The sequence below is a fragment of the Tenrec ecaudatus genome, chromosome 6, assembly GCF_050624435.1.
Source record: "Tenrec ecaudatus isolate mTenEca1 chromosome 6, mTenEca1.hap1, whole genome shotgun sequence".
Classification (NCBI taxonomy): Eukaryota; Metazoa; Chordata; class Mammalia; order Afrosoricida; family Tenrecidae; genus Tenrec; species Tenrec ecaudatus.
The window spans coordinates 75,421,306-75,444,620 of NC_134535.1; the positions used below are offsets into that span (position 1 = coordinate 75,421,306).

General features: G+C 59.1%; 1 protein-coding gene and 1 non-coding gene across 7 annotated transcripts; one reads left to right on the top strand and one right to left on the bottom strand.

The window, feature by feature from the left end:
• Positions 1–3,030: 3,030 nt before the first annotated feature.
• Positions 3,031–3,112, bottom strand: TRNAS-CGA (transfer RNA serine (anticodon CGA)). The gene has a single exon. It is a non-coding gene; the product is annotated as a tRNA-Ser (tRNA).
• Positions 3,113–3,532: 420 nt separating this feature from the next.
• On the top strand, positions 3,533–23,112 carry SMARCC2 (SWI/SNF related BAF chromatin remodeling complex subunit C2). 6 transcript variants are annotated; one of them, XM_075551491.1, is made up of 29 exons: positions 3,533–3,702; positions 5,549–5,668; positions 6,260–6,345; positions 6,846–6,927; positions 7,030–7,122; positions 7,868–7,937; positions 8,143–8,212; positions 9,085–9,160; positions 9,288–9,419; positions 9,536–9,651; positions 9,935–10,059; positions 12,126–12,185; positions 12,292–12,329; positions 12,584–12,714; positions 13,008–13,079; positions 14,750–14,863; positions 15,496–15,649; positions 16,242–16,334; positions 16,549–16,668; positions 16,768–16,830; positions 17,124–17,382; positions 17,607–17,768; positions 18,007–18,071; positions 18,277–18,415; positions 18,530–18,696; positions 19,230–19,364; positions 19,871–20,249; positions 20,993–21,412; positions 21,977–23,112. In XM_075551491.1, exons 1-29 carry the CDS (start codon positions 3,592–3,594, stop codon positions 22,051–22,053), a joined length of 3,729 nt encoding a protein of 1,242 aa, XP_075407606.1. In that variant the 5' UTR covers positions 3,533–3,591; the 3' UTR covers positions 22,054–23,112. The 6 variants fall into 6 exon arrangements, with proteins under 6 accessions (XP_075407606.1, XP_075407607.1, XP_075407609.1 ...); XM_075551494.1 differs by having other exon boundaries at positions 3,534–3,702; positions 16,552–16,668; positions 20,993–21,076; XM_075551493.1 differs by having other exon boundaries at positions 3,535–3,702; positions 20,993–21,076.
• The last annotated feature ends 203 nt before the right edge of the window (positions 23,113–23,315 follow it).

Consider the following 23,315-nt stretch of genomic DNA (forward strand, 5'->3'; position numbering starts at 1 on the left):
AAAAATAAAATCAAACCTGTGTACACCTCGCTGCCTTTTGTCCTCCCAGTGTGGGTCACACCCCAGCAGGGTCACCCATGGTAGAAGGGTTCCAGTGGACTTGCAGACTAAGAACAAGGAGAGCTACTTCTGAACAGTAGCCAATGGAACTGTTGAGCAGCACGGCAGAACACCGTCCCACTCACCTGCACATGTTTCAGGAGAGGCTGATTGGGAATGCAGAGGGACCCCGGTGAGCTGGGTGGGCAAGGATGGACTCGAAGCAGCTGGACATTGTGAGGATGTTTCCTAGAAGACAAAGGAACAGCACTCCCCTGCTGTACAAAACGTCTACGTGTTCAATGTGTTTACGACGGGGTGTCAAGAGTTCACATTCCACAGGGGAGGCGGTCTTTAGACAGTAGCAGAGTTAGGGCTTCATCGGATGTGGTGGGCAGCAGATGCTCAGGAGGGCCCACGTGCAAGGCCTTGCTGCAGGCACTGCGAGAATGCGAGTGGGACGTGTGCCTTTGGAAGAGTAGTGGGGAAAGGGCCAGATTAAACCAAACATCAGAGGGCTTAAAGTTTGGGGCAGCAGTTAGGAGACTTTATTATAATGATTAATCATTTTGCTGGGAGCTCTTACAGATATAACAATCCATCATTCACTTAGATCAAACATCCTGTACAGTTGCTACCACCAAGTTTCAAAACATTTTCTTTCTTCTGGAACTCTTTGATATCAGCTCCCTGTTATCCCCTCCCTCCCCTACCCCAACCTTATTTTTTCCCCAAACCTTATTATTATCTATTATCATCATCAAAGGATACTTTAATGCAGCTTTACATGTTCACAGTTACCCAGGCATCTAGATAAAGGCCGGGGGTGAAGGATCTGGCTCTAGTAAGTGGTCGGCCTAGCCTGCACGTCTAAGGGGCCAGACTGGAGACAAAGGCACAATCAAGCCCATTGAGATCACCCTGAGACCTGCCTAGAAGCAGACCTCCACAGCTCTCTCCCCGAGGGGCACACGGATTGGAAACAACCTTTCTGGAAACACCGTGCCACCAGGTCTCCTGATAAGACGTGTCTGTTGTGGTGGTGGTGTTTGCGGCTACCGAGTTAATTCTGACTTGCAGCAACCCGTGTGCAGCAAAATGACACACTGCCGGCCCCGTGCATGGCATTCCAACGCTGGGCCTACTGTTGCTGCCACTGTCAATACATCTTCCGGAGGGCCTTCCTCTCCTGGGCTGCTCCTCGACCAACCATGCTGTGTTGCTCCGGGGACCGGTCTCCTGACAACCTCACCAAAGGAGGAGACAGTCTCACCAGCCTGGCCTCGAAGCAGTATTCTGGCTGTACTTCTTCCAAGGACACAGACGTGGGCTTTTTTGTTTTGCTTTTACAGACTTTGGTACTTTGAATAGTCTCCACCAGCGTCACCATTCAAACTGGTCGATTCTCCTTCAGTCCTCCTTATCCATTGCCCAACTTCAACATGCATGAGATTAAAACTCTCCTGGCTTGGGGCAGGGAATGTATGGATGTGCTTTATACAATTGATGTATGTATATGTATGGATTGTGGTAAAAGTTGTATGAGTCCCTAATAAAATGTAAAAGAAGAAAAGAGAAAAAAACGATTAGGGCAAAGACTGTACAGATGTGCTTTATACAATTGATGTATGTATATGTATGAACTGTGAAAAGAATTGTATGAGCCCCAATAAATTGTTAAAATTAATTAAAAAAAATAAAATTAAAAAAAAAAAACTCTCCTGGCTTGAATCCAGCAAACCTTTGTCCTCAGAGTAACATCGTTGATGTTCTACTTTTTGGAAACTACTTGGGTTTGCAAGAAAGAAAAAACAAACCCAAAAGCCCCATCAAATTGATGGCGACACAGAGTGGGCATAGAGGCCCTGTAAGACAGGGTAGAGCTACCCCTGTGCGAGAGTGAGTAGAAAGCCTCTCCCCCTCACAGAGACGCTGGTGGTTTTGAACGGCTGGCCTTCTGGTTAGCAGCCAAATGTTGAACCAAATGAGTCAGAACTGTGCCCCCGGGAAATGAGCGCAGGCTGCTGAGAAGACACTGAAGGCCCTCCAAAAGCCAAACTGGTTGCCCTCAAATCGATAGGCTATACGACAGGGCAGAACTGCCCCCGAGTTTCTGAGAGACCATGCTTTTATTATGGTTAATCATTTTATTGGGGGATGCTTACAAATCATATAACAATCCATCATTCAATTGTATGAAGCACACTTGTCCATATGTTGCCATCAACATTTCCAAAATGTTTTCTTCCTACTTGAGTCCCATAACTCTTTATAGGAGTAGAAAGCCTGTCTTCAGTGAAGCAGCTGGTGGTTTTGAACTGCTGACCTCGATGGCAGCCCAACTCATAACCAGTCCTCTGATGAGCACGCCTAAAGAGCGTGCTGCCGGGTCCCTCGCCAGCTGCAGGGTGTTTGGGCTGCCTGTGGTGGCAAGCGGTGCAATGCCGACCTGCCTCTCCAGAAACTCCGGGTTTAACAGGCATTGAAAAACACACACACATCCCCAAAGAAACCTTTTAAAAAATCATTTTATTGGAGGCTCCTACAACTCTTACTACGATCCATCCATCCACCCAGTGTGTCAAGCACATTGGAACAGCTGTTGCCATCATCACTCTGAAAACGCGCGCTTTCTGCTGGAGCCCCTGGCATCAGGTCCTCATCTTCCCCTCCCTCTCCGCTCCCCCTCCCTCATGAACCCTTGATAATTTATAAATTATTATTATTTTGCCATACCTTACGCTGTCCGACGTCGTCCGTCCCCCAGGAAAACTTGCTCAAACACCCCTCCGTCCCTGAAATCTAGCAGGCGCGGCCACGGAACGGGGGCCACGCAGCGGAGCGTGCAGGCATTGGGCTCCCTCCCTCCCCGGCCCACTCCGCTGGGACCCTCCGGGCGCCCCCCGAGCCCCAAGGGGCGCCGAGAAGGACTCGGGCGGGCCCTGGGCTCCGCGAGCCCGGCGGAAGGAGAGCGCAGCAAAAAGCAGCGGCCGTCACGGACAGGATTCGAACCTGTGCGGGGAAACCCCATTGGATTTCGAGTCCAACGCCTTAACCACTCGGCCACCGTGACTCCCCAGCCCGCGCTGCGCCGCGCGCGTACAGGAGGGGTCCGCGTGGGCCGGGGAGGCGGGCGCCGCGGGAGGGGCCCTGACCCGCGTCCCCCGCCCCGCGCCGCGCCCCCGGGCCAGGGCTGCGGGGAGAGGCCCCCGCCAGGCGGGCCGGCCCGGGCGGCGGCGAGGCGCGGGGGAGGCGGGGGCGGGGGCGGGGGCTGGTGTCGGGGATGGTGGGGCCTCAGGACGGCGGTTCGGGCGACCGCTCGGGCGGCCACCCGCGGCCCCGCCGCAGGCTCGGGAAGCGCCCCGCCGCGGGCTCCGGCCGGGCGAGCTCGGCGACGGCCCCTCAGGAAGCGGCCGGCCGGCAGGGGGCGCTGCGCGGGCCGGGGCGGCGGCGGCGGGAGGCGGGCGGAGGAGGAGGCGGAGGAGGCGGGAGCTGCGCTGAGCGGGGCGGACGGCGGCGGCGGCGGCGGCGGCGGGGCCCGAGCCCGAGAAGATGGCGGTGCGGAAGAAGGACGGCGGCCCCAACGTGAAGTACTACGAGGCCGCCGACACCGTGACCCAGTTCGACAACGTGCGCCTCTGGCTCGGCAAGAACTACAAGAAGGTGGGCGGCCCGCACCGGCAGGGCCGCGCGGGGGCGGGGGCGGGACAAAGGGGCCGCGACCCCGCAGGCCCCCGGGCCCTGCCCACCCGCCGGCCGCCCCCGGCCCCTCCCCCGCGGCCTCCGCCCCGCCCGGCGCCCGCGCCCGCGCCCCTCCCCCCGCGCTGCCCCCACCCCGCCTCCGAGCCCAGCCCGGCGCCCTCCGCCCCGGGCCCCCTCCGCCGCCGCCGCGCCGGCCCCGGGGCCGCCCACCACCCTCCCGCTGGCCCCGGCCTTCCGGGCGTTTCCGGGAGAGACTGCGGGGCGGGGGGGGGGCCGGGGCGCCGAGTGGGCGCTCCCCCAACGTGCCCGCCCGGTGCCCGCCAGAGCTCCCCACGGAGCCAGGTACCAGCCGGCCGCGGCCTCCGGGTGCTTTGTGTGTGTTCCGAGCGTGATGGGAGCCCGGGGGTGCACGCCTCGGAGCAGGCCCCCGGCTGCGGGCCCGTGGGGACGAGGCCCCCGGCCGAGCGCCCCGGGATCACCTGTCTCCGGGCGCCCGGCGGCGCGGGGGCATCGCACGCTCGCTGGGAGCCAGGCTGTAGGCGGCGGCCTTTGAAACCTATTGGCACCTGCACCATGAAGGCTCCCTGAACCCTGCTCCCGCATTGCCTTGGCTTTGGGGTCCCAGGACAAGCCTTCAGGCTGGCTCCCGCCGTCCACCCCAGAAGTGGGGCGACCAAGGTGGCAAACAAAGGGTGGGGGAAGCCTTACCTGGCTCCCGAAGCAAACCTTCTCCTGGAGTCCTCTTTGTCTTTGGGCCTGGTCAAGGGAACAGGGACATGGAGGTGGTCTGGCATCCTTGCCCCGGCCCGCAGTGAGGGGCTCTGTCTGCCTTTCTCTCCACTTTAGCGTCACAAGTGTGGACCCCCTACCCCATCCTGACTAGCAATCTGGGCCTGTCCTCAGGGTCTCCCTGACCAATAGCCGCCCGCTGGGCTGGCGCTGTGGCTTGTCTGCACTGCCCAGAGAAGCACCGGCTCTCTCTGGAAGGGAGATGGGCCCGGGCACAACCTGTGACCTGGTTCAGCTGCCCTGCTCTTAGCTCTGTCCTCACATCTCCTACTGAGCGGAGCTGTTTTCTTTGTACTGAGGGTGGAGGAAACAGGGTCACAGGTAGAGAAAGTTGGCATCTGGCATGGATGCTGCGGAGCGGAGGAACGTGGAAATATGTAAGGGGCCCGAGCTGGTGTGTGTCAGTTTCCTCAGAACGGAAGATGCCCTGGCTGTTCCCTGCCAAGCAGGTGCTGACCCTTCCCGTCAGGAAGGGCCTGCCTGCCCCAAGCCTTGAAGGCATTTATGCCCAGTTCCTAGTAGAAGAAAAACTGCAAGCTCTGTTCTCCCTCTGCTCTTGGGCGGCTTCCCTTGATGGTGCCTCTCTTTCTAGTGGGGCTCCATGTCAGCGGCAGTCTTGACCTTCCACAAAGTCCTGCCATGCTGTAGCGTGGTCTCCTTCCTCAGTGAGCCCTGTAGGTGTTGCCCCCATAAACCTTCAAGATTTTACAACTCTCTGAACTGGCAGCGATCAGGTGATGTGATATCAAGGCCCTGCAACTCATTTCAGGACATAGCGGAGGGAACACTAGGAGGTCCCTTGTCCCCAGCACCCAATATTGGCAGGCTGGGCTGCTGGCAGCCGACTGTCCACTTCCTGGTTGAGGTGTCCAGGCCCTCCCTTCTGCACTTTTCTTTACAGAGACGACACAGCTGGTGAGAAAAAGCACTATTTTCCAGAGCACCTGCCGAGGAACTCGGAGAGACAGTGGACACGTTGTCTCAGGGCTGTTTGTCTTCCCTATCACTGTTTCCCCAGTATATACAAGCGGAGCCACCCACCAACAAGTCCCTGTCGAGCCTGGTTGTCCAGTTGCTACAATTCCAGGAAGAAGTTTTTGGCAAGCATGTCAGCAACGCTCCGCTCACTAAGCTCCCGGTGAGTGCAAAACCCAGGGGCCAAATCTTCCACACCGGAGAGGGAGCTGCATGGGGAGGGGGCGGGGGCGTCATATTTATAGATTTCATGATTGTTTAAATCTAAGTGACGGACCAGGTCAGGGCATTCATTACAGGGCTGACCTCATTCCCAAGTTACTATTCCGTTTATCTTAGGAGTGCGACAGGCCACACGGTAGCTCAGTCCACAAGACCATCGTGGCAGGGCTGAAAAGACAGGAGGTTTGCATTTGTACAGGCTTGCGTTCAAATCCTGGCTCTGGCGCTTGATGGCCCTGTGGTCGTGGGCAGGCCTCTCGACCTTCGAGTCTTGCTCCCCTCTTCCCCGGGGGAGAAGAAGAACAGCGCCGTGGTAGGGATTCCATAGTGGCGACTGAGGTCACTAGGAAAGCGCGTGGCACAAGGCGGTGCTTTGGGGAGATCGGAGTCGCTCCTCCGCCCTCCAGGGCACATACTTCACCGCTCTGAGGAGGAGATGAGTCCAGTAGGGGGTGGTCTGAAAGGAGGGCCAGGTGAAAGGAGAATTTTGGATGTAGCTCTCATGTACTTCTTCCTTGTCTCAATTTTGTAGATCAAATGCTTCCTAGATTTCAAAGCAGGAGGTTCCCTGTGCCACATACTTGCAGCTGCCTACAAATTCAAGAGTGACCAGGGATGGTGAGATGCCCTGTGCATGCTTCTAACATGGAGCCGAGAGGGAGGCGGCCTTTAGTGGCCTTATGGCTGGGGGGGGAGGGCGGGGGTTGGGGTTGGGAAGACATACGTAGGAATTCTCGTGAGTCTCTCACTTTGCTAGGCCCAGCTTACTAGGTCAGAAAAATAGCTGGGAATCCAAGCCAGAATAGTCTCTAAGAGTGAATGAGAGAGAGAGAGACTGTATGTGTGTGTGTTACAGGGAAAAGGATTCTTGGGCTGGCATCTCAAGAGAGAGAGAGAGTGCGTGCGTCCGTGTTAGTTCCAGGGAAAGATTCTTGGGCTGGCATCTCAAGCTTTATTTTGTCCTTTTGGACTAAGCACAGGGTGACTCGGGGAGTGGAGATCAGTGAGGCCAGATGGCAGGTGACACTAGCAGAAGCAAGCTCCCCTCCCAGTGCCCACGTTAACCTCATCTCCAGACCTGAGCTATCCCACTCACTAGCTTATCGTCCCTTCGCAAGGCGGCGTTATGATTTCCAGAATCCATCACGGATGGACCGCAACGTGGAAATGTTCATGACCATTGAGAAGTCCTTGGTGCAGGTAATCATCCAGAACCTCTGCATCCGTCGCCCTGCCACCCCCTACCCCCAGTGAGAAACCTTTTCCCCATCCCCTCACCCCATCTGTTGCTCCTCCCCACAGAACAACTGCCTAGCTCGACCAAACATCTTTCTGTGTCCAGAAATTGAGCCCAAACTGCTAGGGAAATTAAAGGACATTATCAAGAGACACCAGGTGAGCGGATAGATGGTGGTGGTCGTGGTGGTGTGTGTGTGCATGTGTGGTGGGGGGGGTTTCAGGTCTCATAAAGTTCGCGACTCCATTCCTGGTGTGTGCCATACCACGAAGCACCCCTGAAATTCCTCGGGTGGTTTTTTTTTTTTTTTTTTGGTTTTTCTTTTTGAGTTTTTTTTTTTTAACTGCAGAAGTAGCTCTACCTACATGGAGAAAGACAAGAGTTAAAGCCTTGAGCCTCTCTGCCCCTGTGTCTCTTGCTCCATCTCCCAGTCTGGGCAGGCCTGCATCACTGTTGCTATAGTCCCCACTGACCAGGGGCAGAAAGCATCCACTTTGAGTGCGTGGAAAGGGTGGCTGAGTCGAGAGAAGCGAGATGTGTGTGCTTTGGAGCTTTGTAGCAATAAGCCGGTGTCCTAGAGAGGGGCAGACAGCCTATCTGAAGTGCCCATGTGGGGCTGACCTCGCCAGAGAAACTGCCTAGCGGATTTTAATTCTCCCACTTCTCCCCATTCACAGCCCAAGCCGGCATTTCTCCCTGCCACTCAGGCGGTGTGTGCTTAGAAAACAAGCTCTCTCTCTCTCTCTCTCTCTCTCTCTCTCTCTCTCTCTCTCTCTCTCTCTCTCTCTCTCTCTCTCTCTGATGCCGCCGTCCTGTGCAAACTCCGATCAGGAAGGCAGGCATGTGGTCAAATGACATCTGGGTGTGGGGCGATGTTGACATGCTTCCCTCCATGCCATGCAGGGGACAGTCACCGAGGATAAGAACAACGCCTCTCACGTCGTGTACCCTGTCCCAGGAAACCTAGAAGAAGGTGAGCTGGCTCGTTCTGGCCACTGCAGGGGCTGGAGGGCTAGGACTGGCCAGTGGCGGGCAGCTCAGGTCACACGGGGCTGGGCGCCTCCCTCCTTTCGACTCTGAGTCCTTGTTCCCAGGTGCCCTGTTGCTGAGGGCTTTGGTTCAGCATGTATTTCCTACGTTCCGCTGTAGCTCACACCTCTCCCTCTGTCTCTCCACAGAGGAATGGGTGCGACCAGTTATGAAGAGGGATAAGCAGGTTCTGCTGCACTGGGGCTACTACCCTGACAGGTGAGGCGGAGGCTCCGGAGCGCGCAGCCCAGAAGCCCAGGCCGCTAGCACAGAGCCACAAGGCGCTCTTGGGGGCTCTTTGTAGGCCGGCTGATTTCTTGTCTCCCCACCTTTCACGCGAACCCTCTGCAGATTTGGGTCCTCCAGACCAGGGGTCGGCAAACTTTTTTGACGGAAGAGCCTATCCTGCCCCTCGCCACAATTTAAAAGCCACTCAAGAGCCACGGATATATTTTGACATATAAATGAAATCACCATGTTCTGACTACTAGCCTTAAAGCTTTCTTTCACTCACGTCAGAGCCACATGTAAGCCCCGAGAGCCACATACGACTCCCGAGGCCCCACTTTGCCGACCCCTCATCTGGAGGCCTGGGCCGAGGTTAGAAGTAACCTTAGCTGTCTAGCAGCAGGAAAACTTTTGAGCCCAGTGGTTCATCAGTGGACCGACTGCGACACAATCTTTACCGTGCTACTTAGGAAACGCCGTCGACGTGTGTAGACGATGAAGTGTGAGAGGTAGAATGTCAGAGGGCACATCTGGCCTCAAGGCTGCACCCGGGTGAAAAGAACACTGATTTTTAAGTTGCTGGGAGTGAGAGACCTTGAATGTCAGGAGTTGTGTTCGTTGGAAAGGAAACGAGTCGTAGGAGGGTGATGGGATGAGCAAGAAGGCTACTAGGAAATTTTGTTAGGGGCTTTTTCTTTAACATTATAATAAAAAGAATTCTGATATTGGGGGAGGGGAGCCATACCAGAAAGCACCCCACCCGCCCCATGCTTCTCCTCCCCGGGAAAGGTGAAGCGGTCTGCCCGTGACTCTCCCTCCCTGCCTCCTCTTGAGCCTGCTTTCCCGCTCCATTCCCCTGCCAGCTACGACACATGGATCCCCGCCAGTGAAATTGAAGCCTCTGTGGAAGATGCCCCAACGCCAGAGAAGCCAAGGAAGGTGAGGTTTCCTCATCCGCCCCCTCCCCCGTGCCCCGCCCCGTCCGAGCAGGAGGAGGGGAGGGGCTCCTGCGCCCTTGGCCGGAGGCTGCCAGGCTCCTCCCCAGCAGCGCCTGCATCGGCTTCAGGTTCACGCCAAGTGGATCCTGGACACGGACACCTTCAACGAGTGGATGAACGAGGAGGACTACGAAGTCAGCGATGACAAAAGCCCCGTGTCTCGCCGAAAGAAGATCTCCGCCAAGACGCTGACAGACGAGGTGGGCAGGCCCTCTTCCTTCCTTCTGCGCCCAGCCCGCACCCAAGTTCCAGCGGTCGTCCCGGCGGCGGCGGCGGGTGACCGTTGACCCAGCGTGGTCCCGGTCCTCTGCTGCAGGTGAACAGCCCAGACTCCGATCGCCGGGACAAGAAGGGGGGCAACTATAAGAAGAGGAAGCGCTCCCCCTCTCCCTCACCCACTCCAGAAGCTAAGAAGAAAAGTGCTAAGAAAGGGTAAGGCCGGCTCTTACCCTGCCCCGGCCCCTTCTCGCCGCGCCATGCGGAGCGCAGCCTTGACTGGGGTGCCGCACCATGCAGGTGTCCTGAGAGCACTGGTCCGTCCCAGCCGCTCAAACACAGGCCGAGCTGCCACATAGGCCTCTGCCCCACTCCCCAACACCCCAATGGGTTTCTGTTCATGCTGCAGCCTGCCCTCGGGGGTCTCCCCTCTCCCTTCCCTGGAGCCTCGGCCCCCAAGGACTCCCTGTCCCTGACTGGGTCTTTCTCTCCGCCTCAGCCCCTCAACCCCTTACACCAAGTCAAAACGTGGCCACCGCGAAGAGGAGCAGGAAGACCTGACTAAGGACATGGATGAGCCCTCGCCTGTCCCCAACGTAGAAGAGGTGACTTTGCCCAAAGCAGGTACGGGCTAGGCTAGGTGGGCCAGGCTCCTGGAACCCCCTCCCTGTCTTGTCCCTGCACTGTCAGACTTCCTGACCGAGCTGTTCCTCAGACCAGCTCCAGACCCAAAGGCCCTTTCCCTTACATTTAGCTGGTTATTGAAATTATTTTCATCACTGTGGAATTCTCTGTGGACCCATCACTGTGAGTTTCACATCCATATTAGAATGACAGATGGTGCTTTGCACCTGACAGTAACTGTCTCTAAGCTTGTTTAAATGATGCATCCCGAAAAAATGGCCTGGGCCATGTCTGACTTCGTGTGACCTGAGGAGGCCAGAGAGCCACACTCAACGCCCACTTACGGAAGGAAGGCCCAGTCCTACAAGGTGGGGGTCAGACAGACCACCACCTTCCGACCTCCTTCACGCCACCCGCTCCTCCCGCGGCTCTCTACCCTTCTGCCGGGTGCCAGCCCGCACTGCCAGGGCCACCCAGAACTAGTGGATTCTGCGCATGATGGGGTGTATCCGGATGCTAACACATGAACAGTTCAGGATCAGACACACTCGGGATACAATTATTTACAAGACACAGTTCTTGGGCCACGGTCACCTCTTCTTTGACGTGTCCACAGGCACACTGCACTCTGGTCCTTGGGCTCTGCTGTGTGGGCACTCCGCGCCGCCAGTCACCCTGGCCTGGCCCCAAAGCACCCAGCCTCCAGCAAGCCTTGTTCCCCAGCTAAGTGCCTCCAGGTAGCCTGCTCTTCCAGCAAGCCTCTTGCCAAAAGGCTCTCTGCTTTCTCACACCGTGGGCCAGGAAGCCCCTCGTGCTTTTGCCACTGCTGCCACCACGTCTCTGCCACTTCTCTGTCTCCCAGATCAGAGAGATCCAGTGTGCAGGGATTTGGGGGTCCAAAGGATGCACTCCACTCCTGCCCCTCTTCTGCTTTTGAAATCGCTGATTTAAAACCTAGTGCAGCGAGAAAGCTGACCCCTCTCGCTAGTCCTAGTTGGTCCCCCACGCATGGCAGCCGTGGGTTGGGCCATCAGCTTGGTGGATCACACATCCCTGACATTTGCCAAGTCCTGTCCTAGCCAGTCATTTGGTAGGAATTACAAAGTAACTCTACAGAGTCATATCGGGTAACTCCCTGCACTGCACCCCCGTCAGTGAAATATACTTCAGAGCACATCCTATCCTATCCTATCTTACAAGGCCTCTGGCCTGACTAGTACACTAAAGAAAGCTTGGTGGGTCTGACAGAAAGCCTGGAAAAATGGAACCCAAATTCAATGTCATTGAGTCGATGCCGACTCACAGTGCCCCTCTAGGACAGGGTAGAACTGCCACTGGGTTTCCAAGTCTGTAAGTGTTTGTGGAATAGAAAGCTGGTCTTTCTGCTGTGGAGTGGCTGATGGCTTCCAACTGCGGACCTTGCGGACTGCAGCCCAACACATAAACCCTGTGCCACGGGGCTCCCAAGAAAGTGCTGGGGGCATTGCTGGTTGTAACGCCCAGGGCACCGTGCGTCAGAACGGACCGGATGGCCACGGTTATTGGTGACAGTTGCAATACGGTGTTAGGTCACACGGTAAAACATTCACAGACACGTTGAAAGGATGAAATGAGCAGAAGCACAGCCAAGTTCTGATAGCTCTTCCGACATTCCAGAAGATGGTCTTTGGCCAGCCGTCTCCGGGGTGGGGCTGAGTGAGGGCCACGGAGAGGCCTGAGTTGGGGGCTTCTGCCCACTCACCCCGAGTCAGACCCGCACTGCTGTCTCTCAGCGTTGGCGCGTGGATTCGTTTGAGGAAATTTCCTCTGCTTCTGGGAAACGGCGATCCATCCACTTCTGCACCGAGTCCTTTGGTCGGAGCCATGGCCGTCCCTTCAGAGCGGACACACACAGATGGGGGACAGGCCTGCCGTAGGGCTGTGCCGAGAGCCAGTGCTGCACACTTGGGCCTGGAGAAGGCGGGAAGTAGCAAGTGCGCTTCCTGCGCTGCGGGGAGGGCAGCGAGAGTGGGAGCAAGGGGCTTCTGGAGGAGAGTGTGCCTTACAGAGCGACTCTTCCCTGGCAGTCAACACGAAGAAGGACTCCGAGTCAGCCCCGGTCAAAGGAGGCGCCATGACTGACCTGGGTAAGCGGGCCAGCGCTTGGGACGGGCTCAGCCACCGCCTTTCCCCGAGGCTGCTGGGCCTCCAGTGGACCCCTCCCTGGCTCACCTGCCGGCCGTCTCTTTTCAGACGAACAGGAGGAGGAAAGCATGGAGCCTGCAGGCAAGGTGAGCGGCTGAGAGGCCTCATCTCCCTGGGTGATTCGAGCGTTCCCTCCCCAAACCTTCCGCCGCTGAGACTTTGTACGCCTAGTCCTAGTTGTTGCCCCAAACTCTGATTCTGTCCGAGCCCCGGGCCCGACTGTACCTTCATTCCCTCGCTCTTCTCCATTGCCCAGGTCCCCCCCGGGGGGGAGGGGGCAGGGGAGAAGCAGGGCGGGCAATGGGAATGCTGAGCGACCTGCAGCCTCCATGCCCCATAGGATGACGATGAGAACAGTACGGGGAACAAAGGGGAGCAGACCAAGAACCCGGACCTGCACGAGGACAACGTGACGGAGCAGACCCACCACATCATCATCCCCAGCTACGCGGCCTGGTTTGACTACAACAGGTGCTGCCCCACGCCCACACCCACACCCACGCGTGGGGTCCACTCCCTTGGCCTGCAGACCCGGAGGCCCTCCCCGGCCGGTCACGTGGACCATGGTGCACTTCAGTTGTGGACGAGCGCCTGGTCGCTGGTTGAGGGAGGCTCACAGCTCGGGCGGGGGAAGCGCTCCCCAGTGTCTGGTCTCCCCTGCAGTCTCCAGCTGGTCGCCCACCCCTCCTGCCAGGCTTCTCCCTTCAGGATGCCCCTCCCTCCACCAGGGCCTTCTCCTGAACCCACTCTGGTCCCTCTTGCAGTGTTCACGCCATCGAGCGGAGGGCTCTCCCCGAGTTCTTCAACGGCAAGAACAAGTCCAAGACGCCAGAGATGTAAGTTTTCAGGTCCTGCTGCTTTCTCTTCCCTCTGGCCCATTCCCCCCTCCGGATCCTGTAGCTTTCGGTTCAGCAAGCGTTCCTTGAGCCCCTTCCATGAGCCAGGTGCTGCAGTTCGAGAGCCAGGTGCCCGGCAGGCTTCCCAAGATATGTGCTCAGCAGCCCCACCCAGCACTTGGCCTGCAGTAGCAACCCCCTCGGTGATGTCACCGTACGCAGCAGCACGGTACCGGCTAGTCACCCTCTCGTGACTGATAGCGATCTAGAACGCACCATTGGGAATACTGACTGAAGTACGTGGCGAGGTCCACGCTGACTCCCAAGAGCCTCTTTTTGAGAGAAAAGAAGCGGAGGAGCTCTGGGCGGGAGGGAGCACTCTCAGGAGAGGATTGTTCTGGAAAATGCAGGCTTGGGCTCAGGTCTTCATCTCCAAGATCGTTTGGCCGCAGGGCCCACCTGCGTACGTGGGGTGAGAAGCGGCTGGGGAAGCCCAGGACGCCGAGGCGGGCCAGCGTTCTGAGTTCCTGGCACCAGAGCTACCTTTAGCTTTCTCCCCAACGGCCCCCGCCCCTCGCCCACTGTGCTGCCTGCCCTGGAGCTTTGCTGCCTGCCCTGGAGCTTGACATAGCGGCCCCTTAGTTTTTATCTGGTGAAAGAAGAACGCAGGCGAAGACGCTTTGCTCTCAAGAGAAAAGCAAGTAGTGGCCAGGTGACAGGCAGCAGAGTTGGAACACAAACTACTCCGTACTTTGAATTCTTGGTCGGAAAGAATGGAGGGTGCTACTATGTAGCAGACACTACTCTCCCTGTAGCAGCGGCCCTGGTGGCGCAGTGGTTACGCACGGAGCTGCTCACCGCCCAGCCACTCCGCGGGAGGGACACGGGGCTCTCTGCCACCAGAAAGAGTTCCAGTCTGGAAACTCAACGGGCCACCTATGAGGAACACCGGGTGTGGCCGTCGCCTCAGTTGATGGTGGTGGTTTCTGAGTTACTGTAAGGGTCCCACTGAATACTGAGCACTCTGTCCGTCAGCCTTAGAGATGGGTTTGCAGACCAGGAGACTGAAGCCCGAAGGGGTTAAGCTGTGTGCTCAGGGCGCCGCCGCCCGTGGAGGGCAAAGTGGCACCTGACCCCCAGCCGTCTGGCGCGCACTCTCCATCTTGACTCTCCAGCAGTCTCGATGGGCTTTCTGAGCACCCACAGGGTCCTGGGCCCTGTGCTGGGACTCAACAGACCTGTCCAGTTAGTTTTCAACACACTGTCTTCCAGGCTAGGGGGGAAAGAAAGGAACTTGCCCAAGGCTGTTGTGCCACGACTATGGGGCCTCCTGCACAGATATGGACTTCGCCTTTAGCTCTGTGTTTGGGAACAAGCGCACTTTGTTTTACCCTTGGGGCCCTTGTTCAAAAATTGAGGAGCCAAAAAAAAACCCCCAAAAAAGAGCTATTCCCAAGTACAGCCAGGATGGGGGTGTTCACGGAAGTAAACCCCCGAGGAGGAACACGTCAGCAGCCTGGGTGAACTCCGTGCATCCAGCACACAGTAGGCACTCAGTGTGTGTCGTGGCAGGATCAGCCTCTTCGTCAGTCGCTCTCCCCCTTGCATCGTTCTGGATACTCTGTCGTCTCTGACAGCAGGCCCTCGTCTTCCTCTCTCTTCCTCCTAAGCTACCTGGCCTATCGAAACTTCATGATCGACACCTACCGACTGAACCCCCAAGAGTACCTCACCTCCACGGCCTGCCGCAGGAACCTGGCGGGTGACGTCTGTGCCATCATGAGGTGGGTCTTGTGGCTGAGGGCCAGGGCTTTGTGACACAGACTGGGCAGAGTAGAACTGCCAGTCAGGCACCTCGGGAAGGAGCCGGGGGAAACACCCTAGACAAGGCAAGGGCAAGGGAGAGGTTTGGGTCTGGGGGGCTTGCGGTGGGGGTCTCCAAGCATGGACTGAGAGACAGAAAGGGCAGGCCCAGAGGAGAGGGAAGGTTCCTGCCGGGAGCCAGTGGCTCGTGCTCCACTGCTAACCCAAAGCCCACGCGGTGGCCGTGGAAGAAAAGCCTTGGCAATCACTGGTGTCAGCTTACAGCCACTGAGGCCCATGGAGCTCAGGTTTCCTCACAGCCACGTGGCACTGCCAGGGGCAGCCTCTGCCGGATGGCAGTGGTGGTGTCTAAGGCTGCTGCTCCACTGGGCTGGGCAGCCTGGGGAAGCAGGTGGTTGGGTCGAGGTCCAGGCTGGAGACGTGGTGCACTGGCCTTCGGGAGGTGGGTGCCCTCGGGGTAGGTGGGGTTTCCCAAGGAGAGCCAGATGCCTGGAAGGCCAAGGCAAGTGGGGGAGGGGCATTGCTCCTCAACGCCCTGCACCTTTCTCGCCAGCACAAATGACCCCGTCTCTGCCTGCCTCTCTCCTCACAGGGTGCATGCCTTCCTAGAGCAGTGGGGTCTTATTAACTACCAGGTGGACGCCGAGAGCCGGCCAACTCCGATGGGGCCTCCGCCCACCTCCCACTTCCATGTCCTGGCAGACACGCCATCAGGGCTGGTACCTCTGCAGCCCAAGACCCCACAGGTAGGGTGGGGGACTGCGGGGCCAGGGTGGGGCTCTTCGGGCTTTTCTGTTCCTGGGGTTTGAGGGGAGTGCTTCAGAAGTGTCGCGAGGTTTTTCTTTCTGGACACGCGAAGGGGCGCCCTCACTCAGTGGCCTCTGTTCCTCAGACGGCGAGGGCTTGCCGCTGGGAGAGGGGGCCCTTCTCCTGCGGGAGCAGATAGGCTCACATAGGGGCAGAGAGAGGACAGGGCTTTAAAGTGAACGTCGGCCGACGCTTGTCATTTTTGCCTCATACCGATCGCCTCCATTCTTGTCCCTTCCATCTCATCCATCATAGAGACTGAGAGGAGGAGAGTGACATGGCTCGCCCAAGCCCCCAGAGAGCCAACGCTAGGGTTCAAGCCTAGGGGTTCGTTCAGCCACTAAGAGACAACCCCAAGCTGAGACAATGGGTAGCATGCCAACGACTTCTCTTCTCACATGAAGGGAACATGGGACACTGGCACGAGTGCCCAGAGCTTGTGGGCCGCCCAGCATTGGGTCCTGAGGCCGCCACGGTCTTGGCCTGGTCATTTCCTGCCCAGCTTCCATGACGCCAAGCTCTGTCCCCCAGGGCCGCCAGGTTGATGCTGACCCCAAGGCTGGGAGAAAGGGCAAAGAGCTGGATGACCTGGTGCCCGAGACGGCTAAGGGCAAGCCAGAGCTGGTAGGTGGGGGCAGACCCCGCTGGGCTTCTTAACTGCCCCCTTATTGGGAAGAAGCCACATGCGAGCAGAGGCACGACAGACAGCAGGAAGGGAGGAGGAAGTCCCCCCAGGGGTGCCTGGGCTCTGGGAAGGAAGCTCCTTCTGTCTGCTCTCTCTGTCTGCCCCTGGCTCCCTGGGGTCACTCCCCTCACCTCGCCCTCCCTCCACACGTAGCAGACCTCTGCTTCCCAGCAAATGCTCAGCTTCCCTGACAAAGGCAAGGAGAAACCGGCCGACATGCAGAATTTTGGGCTGCGCACTGACATGTACACCAAGAAGAACGTCCCCTCGAAGGTATGGAGCTGCGGGCCGACCTCGGCAGTGGCCGGAGCCTGTGCTCCGCGTGGGGCGTGGGCTCCCCATTCATGCCTGACGCCCCGCCTTCCCCTGCAGAGCAAAGCCGCGGCCAGTGCCACCCGCGAGTGGACGGAGCAGGAGACCCTGCTGCTCCTGGAGGTAACTGCGGGCAGGGAAGGGAGAGTCCTTGGGAAGCGGCAGTGGCCAGGGCGCCAGCCTGGCTTGTGAGCAAATGCCATCCGGAGTGCCTGGCCTTGGCGACCGGCGCCGGGTCTGGGTTCTGGGCTATCTCATGAACTCGGTAGCCCTTCTCAGGCTGCATGGAGGTACCCCTTGTGCCCACAAATACCCAAACGCAGAGAGCCATGTGCCCACCACTCCGGGGGCAGGGGAGAGAGGAGCCTGGGGGCCGAGACGAAGCGTGCAGAGTCACGCTCTCCCGCCATCCCCAGGCGCTGGAGATGTACAAAGACGACTGGAACAAGGTGTCGGAGCACGTGGGAAGCCGCACGCAAGACGAGTGCATCTTGCATTTCCTTCGCCTGCCCATCGAAGACCCGTACCTGGAGGACTCGGAGGCCTCCCTGGGACCCCTGGCCTACCAGCCCATCCCCTTCAGTCAGTCAGGCAACCCCGTCATGAGCACGGTGGCCTTCCTCGCCTCGGTGGTCGATCCTCGCGTCGCCTCGGCTGCTGCCAAGTCGGCCCTCGGTAATGTGCAGGAGCCCTGGCTGCCGTCTGGGTGCACCTTGGAAGGGCTGCTTACTCAGACTTGGTGGCTGCCCCCGCTGGCCTCGCCCGAGGCTGGCCCCCGCTCGGTACCCGCTGGGTACCTGGCGGGGTCTGCTAGCCTAGACGGCGGTGAGCCTTTCTCCGGGGGAGCCAGCACTGCCTGCCTGTGCCCTGCGCCCAGCTCATGCCCCCGGGTCTTGCAGAGGAGTTCTCCAAGATGAAGGAAGAAGTGCCCACAGCCCTGGTGGAGGCCCACGTTCGCAAAGTGGAAGAAGCAGCCAAAGTGACCGGCAAGGCAGACCCAGCCTTCGGCCTGGAGAGCAGTGGCATTGCGGGGACCACCTCGGACGAGCCTGAGCGCGTGGGTGAGGCTGGGCCGGGCCCCCAAAAGTGCTGCCCTTTCACAAGAGCCTGAGTCCCTGCCCCAGGCTGGCCCCGGGGCAGTGTGCATGGGGAGGGATGGTACCGTCTTTATCTTCTGCAGGACGGCACTACGGCCAGCCGCACTCACTGGGATGCTGACTGGTGGGAGGGACGGCTGGGTGAGTGCGGCAAACACGGGCTGTCTCAGACATGCCCCGTTTCTTTTCCGCACGGGCCCAGAGGAGAGCAACACTGAAGAGGCTCGGGCAGAGGGCCAGGCCACAGATGAGAAGAAGGAGTCCAAGGTATAGAGGGGCTGGCCTTGGGGTGGAGGGGCGGAGGTGGGGTGGGCATGGGCCGACCAGAGGGGTAAGGGAGTTGGCAGAATTCTGCTCAGGGAGGCTGTGAGGGGCTCAGGTGAGATCCAGCTCACCTCCTTCCCCTTCTGGGTCCTGCTGTGAGCCCCAGCTGCCCTGGCCCTGACAGTCCCTGCTTGCACTGGGAGTGTAGGAACCCCGAGAAGGAGCAGGGGTGGCCGCAGAGGAAGAAGCGAAGGAGAAGAGCAGCGAGGCTCCCAAGAAGGAGGAAGAGAAGGGGAAAGAAGGTGACAGTGAGAAGGAGCCGGAGAAGAGCGATGGGGACCCAGGAGGTGGGCCTCTTGGACACCCGCGACACCCCCCCACGGGCCCTCCCCCGTGAGGTGGGGCTGGGGTCACAGGAAGCAGAAGTGAGGCTGTGCCGCTCACCTCCCTTTTCCTGCCAGTGGATCCCGAGAAGGAGAAGGAGCCAAAGGAAGGGCAGGAGGAAGGACTTAAGGAAGTGGTGGAGTCAGAGGGAGACCGGAAGACGAAGGTGGAGCGAGACATTGGTGAGGGCAACCTGTCCACCGCAGCGGCCGCTGCCCTCGCCGCTGCCGCCGTCAAAGCCAAGGTGAGGCTCCTCACTTAGGGGAAATCCTCCTCTGGGCCTCTCTTAAATGATGCTAGCCTGCCTGGGCCTTTTTATTCTATCCTGCGAGGGAGACCTGGTCACCAATTCCCCAAGCTGTCATAATCTTCTGCCACTACCCTTGTGGTGGTGCAGTGGTTATATGTCATGTTCTCAGAAGAAAGAAGAGAGTGTCTGCTGACATCTTCTGGAGGAGTTAGTTCCGCCCTGTCCTGTCACATGGCTGTGAGTCGAAGCTGACTCGGCCGCAGAGGGTTCGGGTTTGGGTTCGGGGGCTGTCTTCCTTTGCCACTGGCTGTCTTCGTGCTTTGCCGCTGTTAAGAACGCCCACCCACCACAAACCGCCGGCACTGCATGCACAATTCCGATCCACTGATCAGTTTCCAAGTGTCGACTCTGTGCCCTGGGAGTTGTGGCCACAGCAAGTTCATTCTTCAATCCTGCCAGCCTCCGCTCAGGGCCTGTCTGCTCCTTGCCCAGGGCCTGTCCTCAGCCAGGTCCCCCTCCTTCCTTAGCATCTGGCTGCGGTGGAGGAGAGGAAGATCAAGTCGCTAGTGGCCCTGCTGGTGGAGACTCAGATGAAAAAGCTGGAGATCAAACTGCGGCACTTTGAGGAGCTGGAGACGATCATGGACCGGGAGCGTGAAGCGGTGAGTGCCCGGCCCGGTGGGAGGCTCAGGGTGGAGGACAGGAGTGCCGCTGGCGGCACGTGGGTCCGCTCCGTGGTAGCAGTGACCGTGCAGTGGCTGGCTGCTCCCAGAACACTGACAGGCTCGGCCCCTCTGTGTAGTGTAGGAGCGGACACCTCAAGTTGAGCTGCTCGGGGCCACTGAGTTGGGCTTGGGTTTGGCTTGTGGAGAAAGGTGAGTGTGTGGCCCCTTTTGAAGGAGGACAAGAACACGAACTGGCCAGCAGAACTGGAAGTTCGGAGCTTTGGTGCTGAAATGAGCCAGGCCTCACCACCAGTTGAACTCCTGTGGCCCTGAGAAGCTCACGTGGGTGGGTACAGGAGAGGCCCCAGCGCAGGTGGAGCTCTCGTGGGGAAGTCCGGAGTGAGGCTGAGTGTGTGAGCAGAAGGCAGAGCCGGGCAGGGCGCTGCCGTGGGGTGCTCTGAACAGGCTGGGTGACGGTACTCCCCTGGCATTGGCCTCGGCAGCTGGAGTACCAGAGGCAACAGCTGCTGGCCGACAGACAAGCCTTCCACATGGAGCAGCTCAAGTACGCCGAGATGCGGGCCCGACAGCAGCACTTCCAGCAGATGCACCAGCAGCAGCAGCCACCGCCAAGCCTGCCCCCTGGCTCCCAGCCCCTCCCACCCTCGGGGGCCTCTGGGCCACCCTCAGTCCATGGTTTGGCCATGGCTCCGGCCTCGGTGGCCCCTGCCCCTGCCAGCAGTGGGGCCCCACCCGGAAGCCTGGGCCCCTCTGAACAGATTGGGCAGGCGGGGCCACCTGCGGGGCCACAGCAGCAGCAACCAGCGGCAGCCCCCCAGCCTGGGGCAGTCCCACCAGGGGTACCCCCCCCTGGACCCCATGGTAAGTGGATGCCAACTCAGACCCCCTAGAAGGGGACAGAAGATAAGGATCACCCCTAGTTTCAACAGATGGGCTCACCTCTGTCCACCCCCAACCAGCAGGGGACCCACCCCAAACCCAGATTTGGGGGATTTTGTTCCAAGAATGGCACAGTGGTTAGGCATTGGGCCTGGCTAACCACAGGTCAGCTGTCTGAAACCACCAGCTTGCTCTACGGGCAAAAGAGGAGGCTCTCTAGTTCCATGCAGAGTTACCGCCCCGCCTGTGCTTCAGGCCGCTGTGACTTGGAGCGGCCCTGCTGGCAGGGAGCGTGGTTTGTTAGGAGGTGGGGCCCTGGCGGTGCTGAACTGCGAACTGAGCGATTCGAACTTCCCAGCTGCTCCTCAGGAGCAGCGCGAGGCTGTCTGTTCTCGTCAAGACGTACAGCCTCGGGAGCCCTCTGGGGTGGCTGTGGACCCAGCTACCGACGGCAGTAGATTGGAAGGCACCCTAGTGGTGCATTGGGCAAGCTTTGGACTGCTCGCCTCAAGGTCCGCAGTTCAGATCCACCAGCTGCTCCGCAGGAGAGAGGTGGTCTGCTTAGTTTCCGTTGCAGGAACCCCACCTAGGGGCGTTGGGCGTGGAGCCAGTGGCACAGTGGGTGGTGGTGGGAAAGGGAAGGCAGCGCCAGGAGGAGCTGGGTCACCCATGCTACGAGAGCATCATTAGCCCACTGACCTTCACTTTCCCCTCTTCATCTTCAGGCCCCTCACCGTTCCCCAACCAACAAACTCCTCCCTCAATGATGCCAGGGGCAGTGCCAGGCAGCGGGCACCCAGGCGTGGCGGGTAATGCTCCTTTGGGTTTGCCTTTTGGCATGCTGCCTCCTCCTGCTCCGTCCATCATCCCATCTGGTAGCCTCGCCGAGTCCATCAGTATTAACCTCCCCCACCCTCCTCACCTGCATGGGCATCACCACCACCTCCCGTTCGCTGCGGGCACTCTCCCCCCACCTAACCTGCCTGTGTCCATGGCGAACCCCCTACACCCTAACCTGCCGGCGACCACCACCATGCCATCCTCCCTGCCTCTCGGGCCGGGGCTCGGATCCGCCGCAGCCCAGAGCCCTGCCATTGTGGCAGCTGTTCAGGGCAACCTCCTGCCCAGTGCCAGCCCACTGCCAGGTGAGAAGCGTCCAGGAGGGGAGAAGGGGTTGAGGGAGAGGGAGCCACACCAAGGGCTGGTGGGTAGGTGGGGCAGAGGGCAGTCGGGGCGCTTCCACAGCCTGGTAAAATCCAAATGCAGGAGAGTAGGTCTTCCTGGCTCTCCACCGCCATCCCCGTACCCGGCAGCTGCCACCTCAGGGGATGACGGGCGGACGGGGTCCTTTCCCTGGTGGGTCACGGAGGCCGCCTTGGGCACGGAGCACAACTGCAAAGTTGAAAAGTAGCTACTTGTTTGCATGATTGGCCTGTTCGCGTGCTTGCGCCCGTCACGCCCCAAGATGAGCCATGAGCCCACTGGCACCACCCGGCTCTGCCCTGGGCCTTTTTCAAGCTTTGCCTTGGAGGCAGGAGGGTGCTGGGCCCTGTGGGCTTTTCCCAGGGGGAGTGAAGGATGCTGGGAAGGGGGTGGCGGGCCACGGGAACCTCATCCCTGCAGCCGCCCACTGCATGCTGTGACCCGGTCTGTATGTGGCTGGTGTCGGAGCCCTCTCCTGGGCTGACTCGGCTCCCTTTTCTCCACAGACCCAGGCACCCCGCTGCCTCCAGACCCCACAGCCCCCAGCCCAGGCACCGTCACCCCTGTGCCACCTCCACAGTGAGGAGCCAGCCAGCCATCTCTTCCCCTCCCCCTCTCCCATGGAGATCCAGGTTCCGGGAACAGCCCTCCCCCGACCACTGGGACCCCTTCCCAGCCTGGAGACTTCATCACTACGTAAGGAAAGCTCCTCCTGCCCTCCCGAGCCCCCACCATGCCTGTGTGTGCCTCAGAGGCACGTGCTTTGTACACAGTGTTCACCTTCCCGGTGGACAGTGGTCTCCAGTGTCTGAGGATGCTGGGATGCGGGGGAGGCCGCCCTCCAAGGGCGGGCTGTGGAAGGTTCTTTATACAAGGCAATCCGCAGTGTCTAAGAGCACGCTCCCCAGAACAACTACTACATTTTATATGAATGGAAAAAAAACACAACCCCCAATTGGAACCTCCCATGCCCACTAGAAAGTAATGGACATGGTCTTTTGAGAGTGACAGGGAATTAGGTCTGGGCAGAGCTCTGGGCATAGAGTAGGGTGCAGAAACTGCCCCCACCCCACCCCATGTCCATCCCTCCACTAAATCCTGTGTGGCGCTAGTAGGCCCGTGTGTTCTAAGCCAGCTGCTTAGTTGATGTGAGTGGGTGTATTTTGGTAACAGGTGGGGAGCGCGCTTGGAGCTGTTGCTCTATCCCCTGCCCTGATGAGGGGTCTCGGGAGGCAGGAAAAGGGGAGCTGTGTGGGGCTGGCAAGCATGTAACTCCTGAGGTTTTCAAAAAGCACTTATGCCCCTCCTCCTTACGACTCAGTGGGCCACCCCTGCCCAACACCTCCTCTCGTCCACCTGGCCAAGGCCACCAGAGCCTCGACTGGGAGCCAGGGCTAAGGAAACGGGGATTGGGAGGCAGCAAGGGAGGGGCTGCCCAGCCTAGGGGAGCACCAGTCACATCCTTGGCTTAGGGCCCCCTTCCCCCCTTCATCCTAAGGCAGATGTGATTCCAGACGACCCCCACCTCCTCAGTCCCCAGCAGCCCGTCCTTCATGTCCTAATGTTTCCCTTCCTGTGTCTTGGCACCTTCCTTCTGTTGAAAATGTTCTGTAAATTTTTTTTATAAATTAATTTGCTTTCATTTCCATCTTGTGGATGCTTGTGTTCGGTTACCCAAAACCATCGAATGAGGTGGGGGTGGGGCAGTGGACCAGGCTGGGGGCAGCTTCACAGGGGCCGCAGAGCCTCCAGGCATCAGGGCCCCGGGTCCCGGGGTCACCTACTGAGGACAGCCCCACGGCTGGTGAGTGAGCATCTGCAGCCTTCCAGACAGCAGCTTCATTC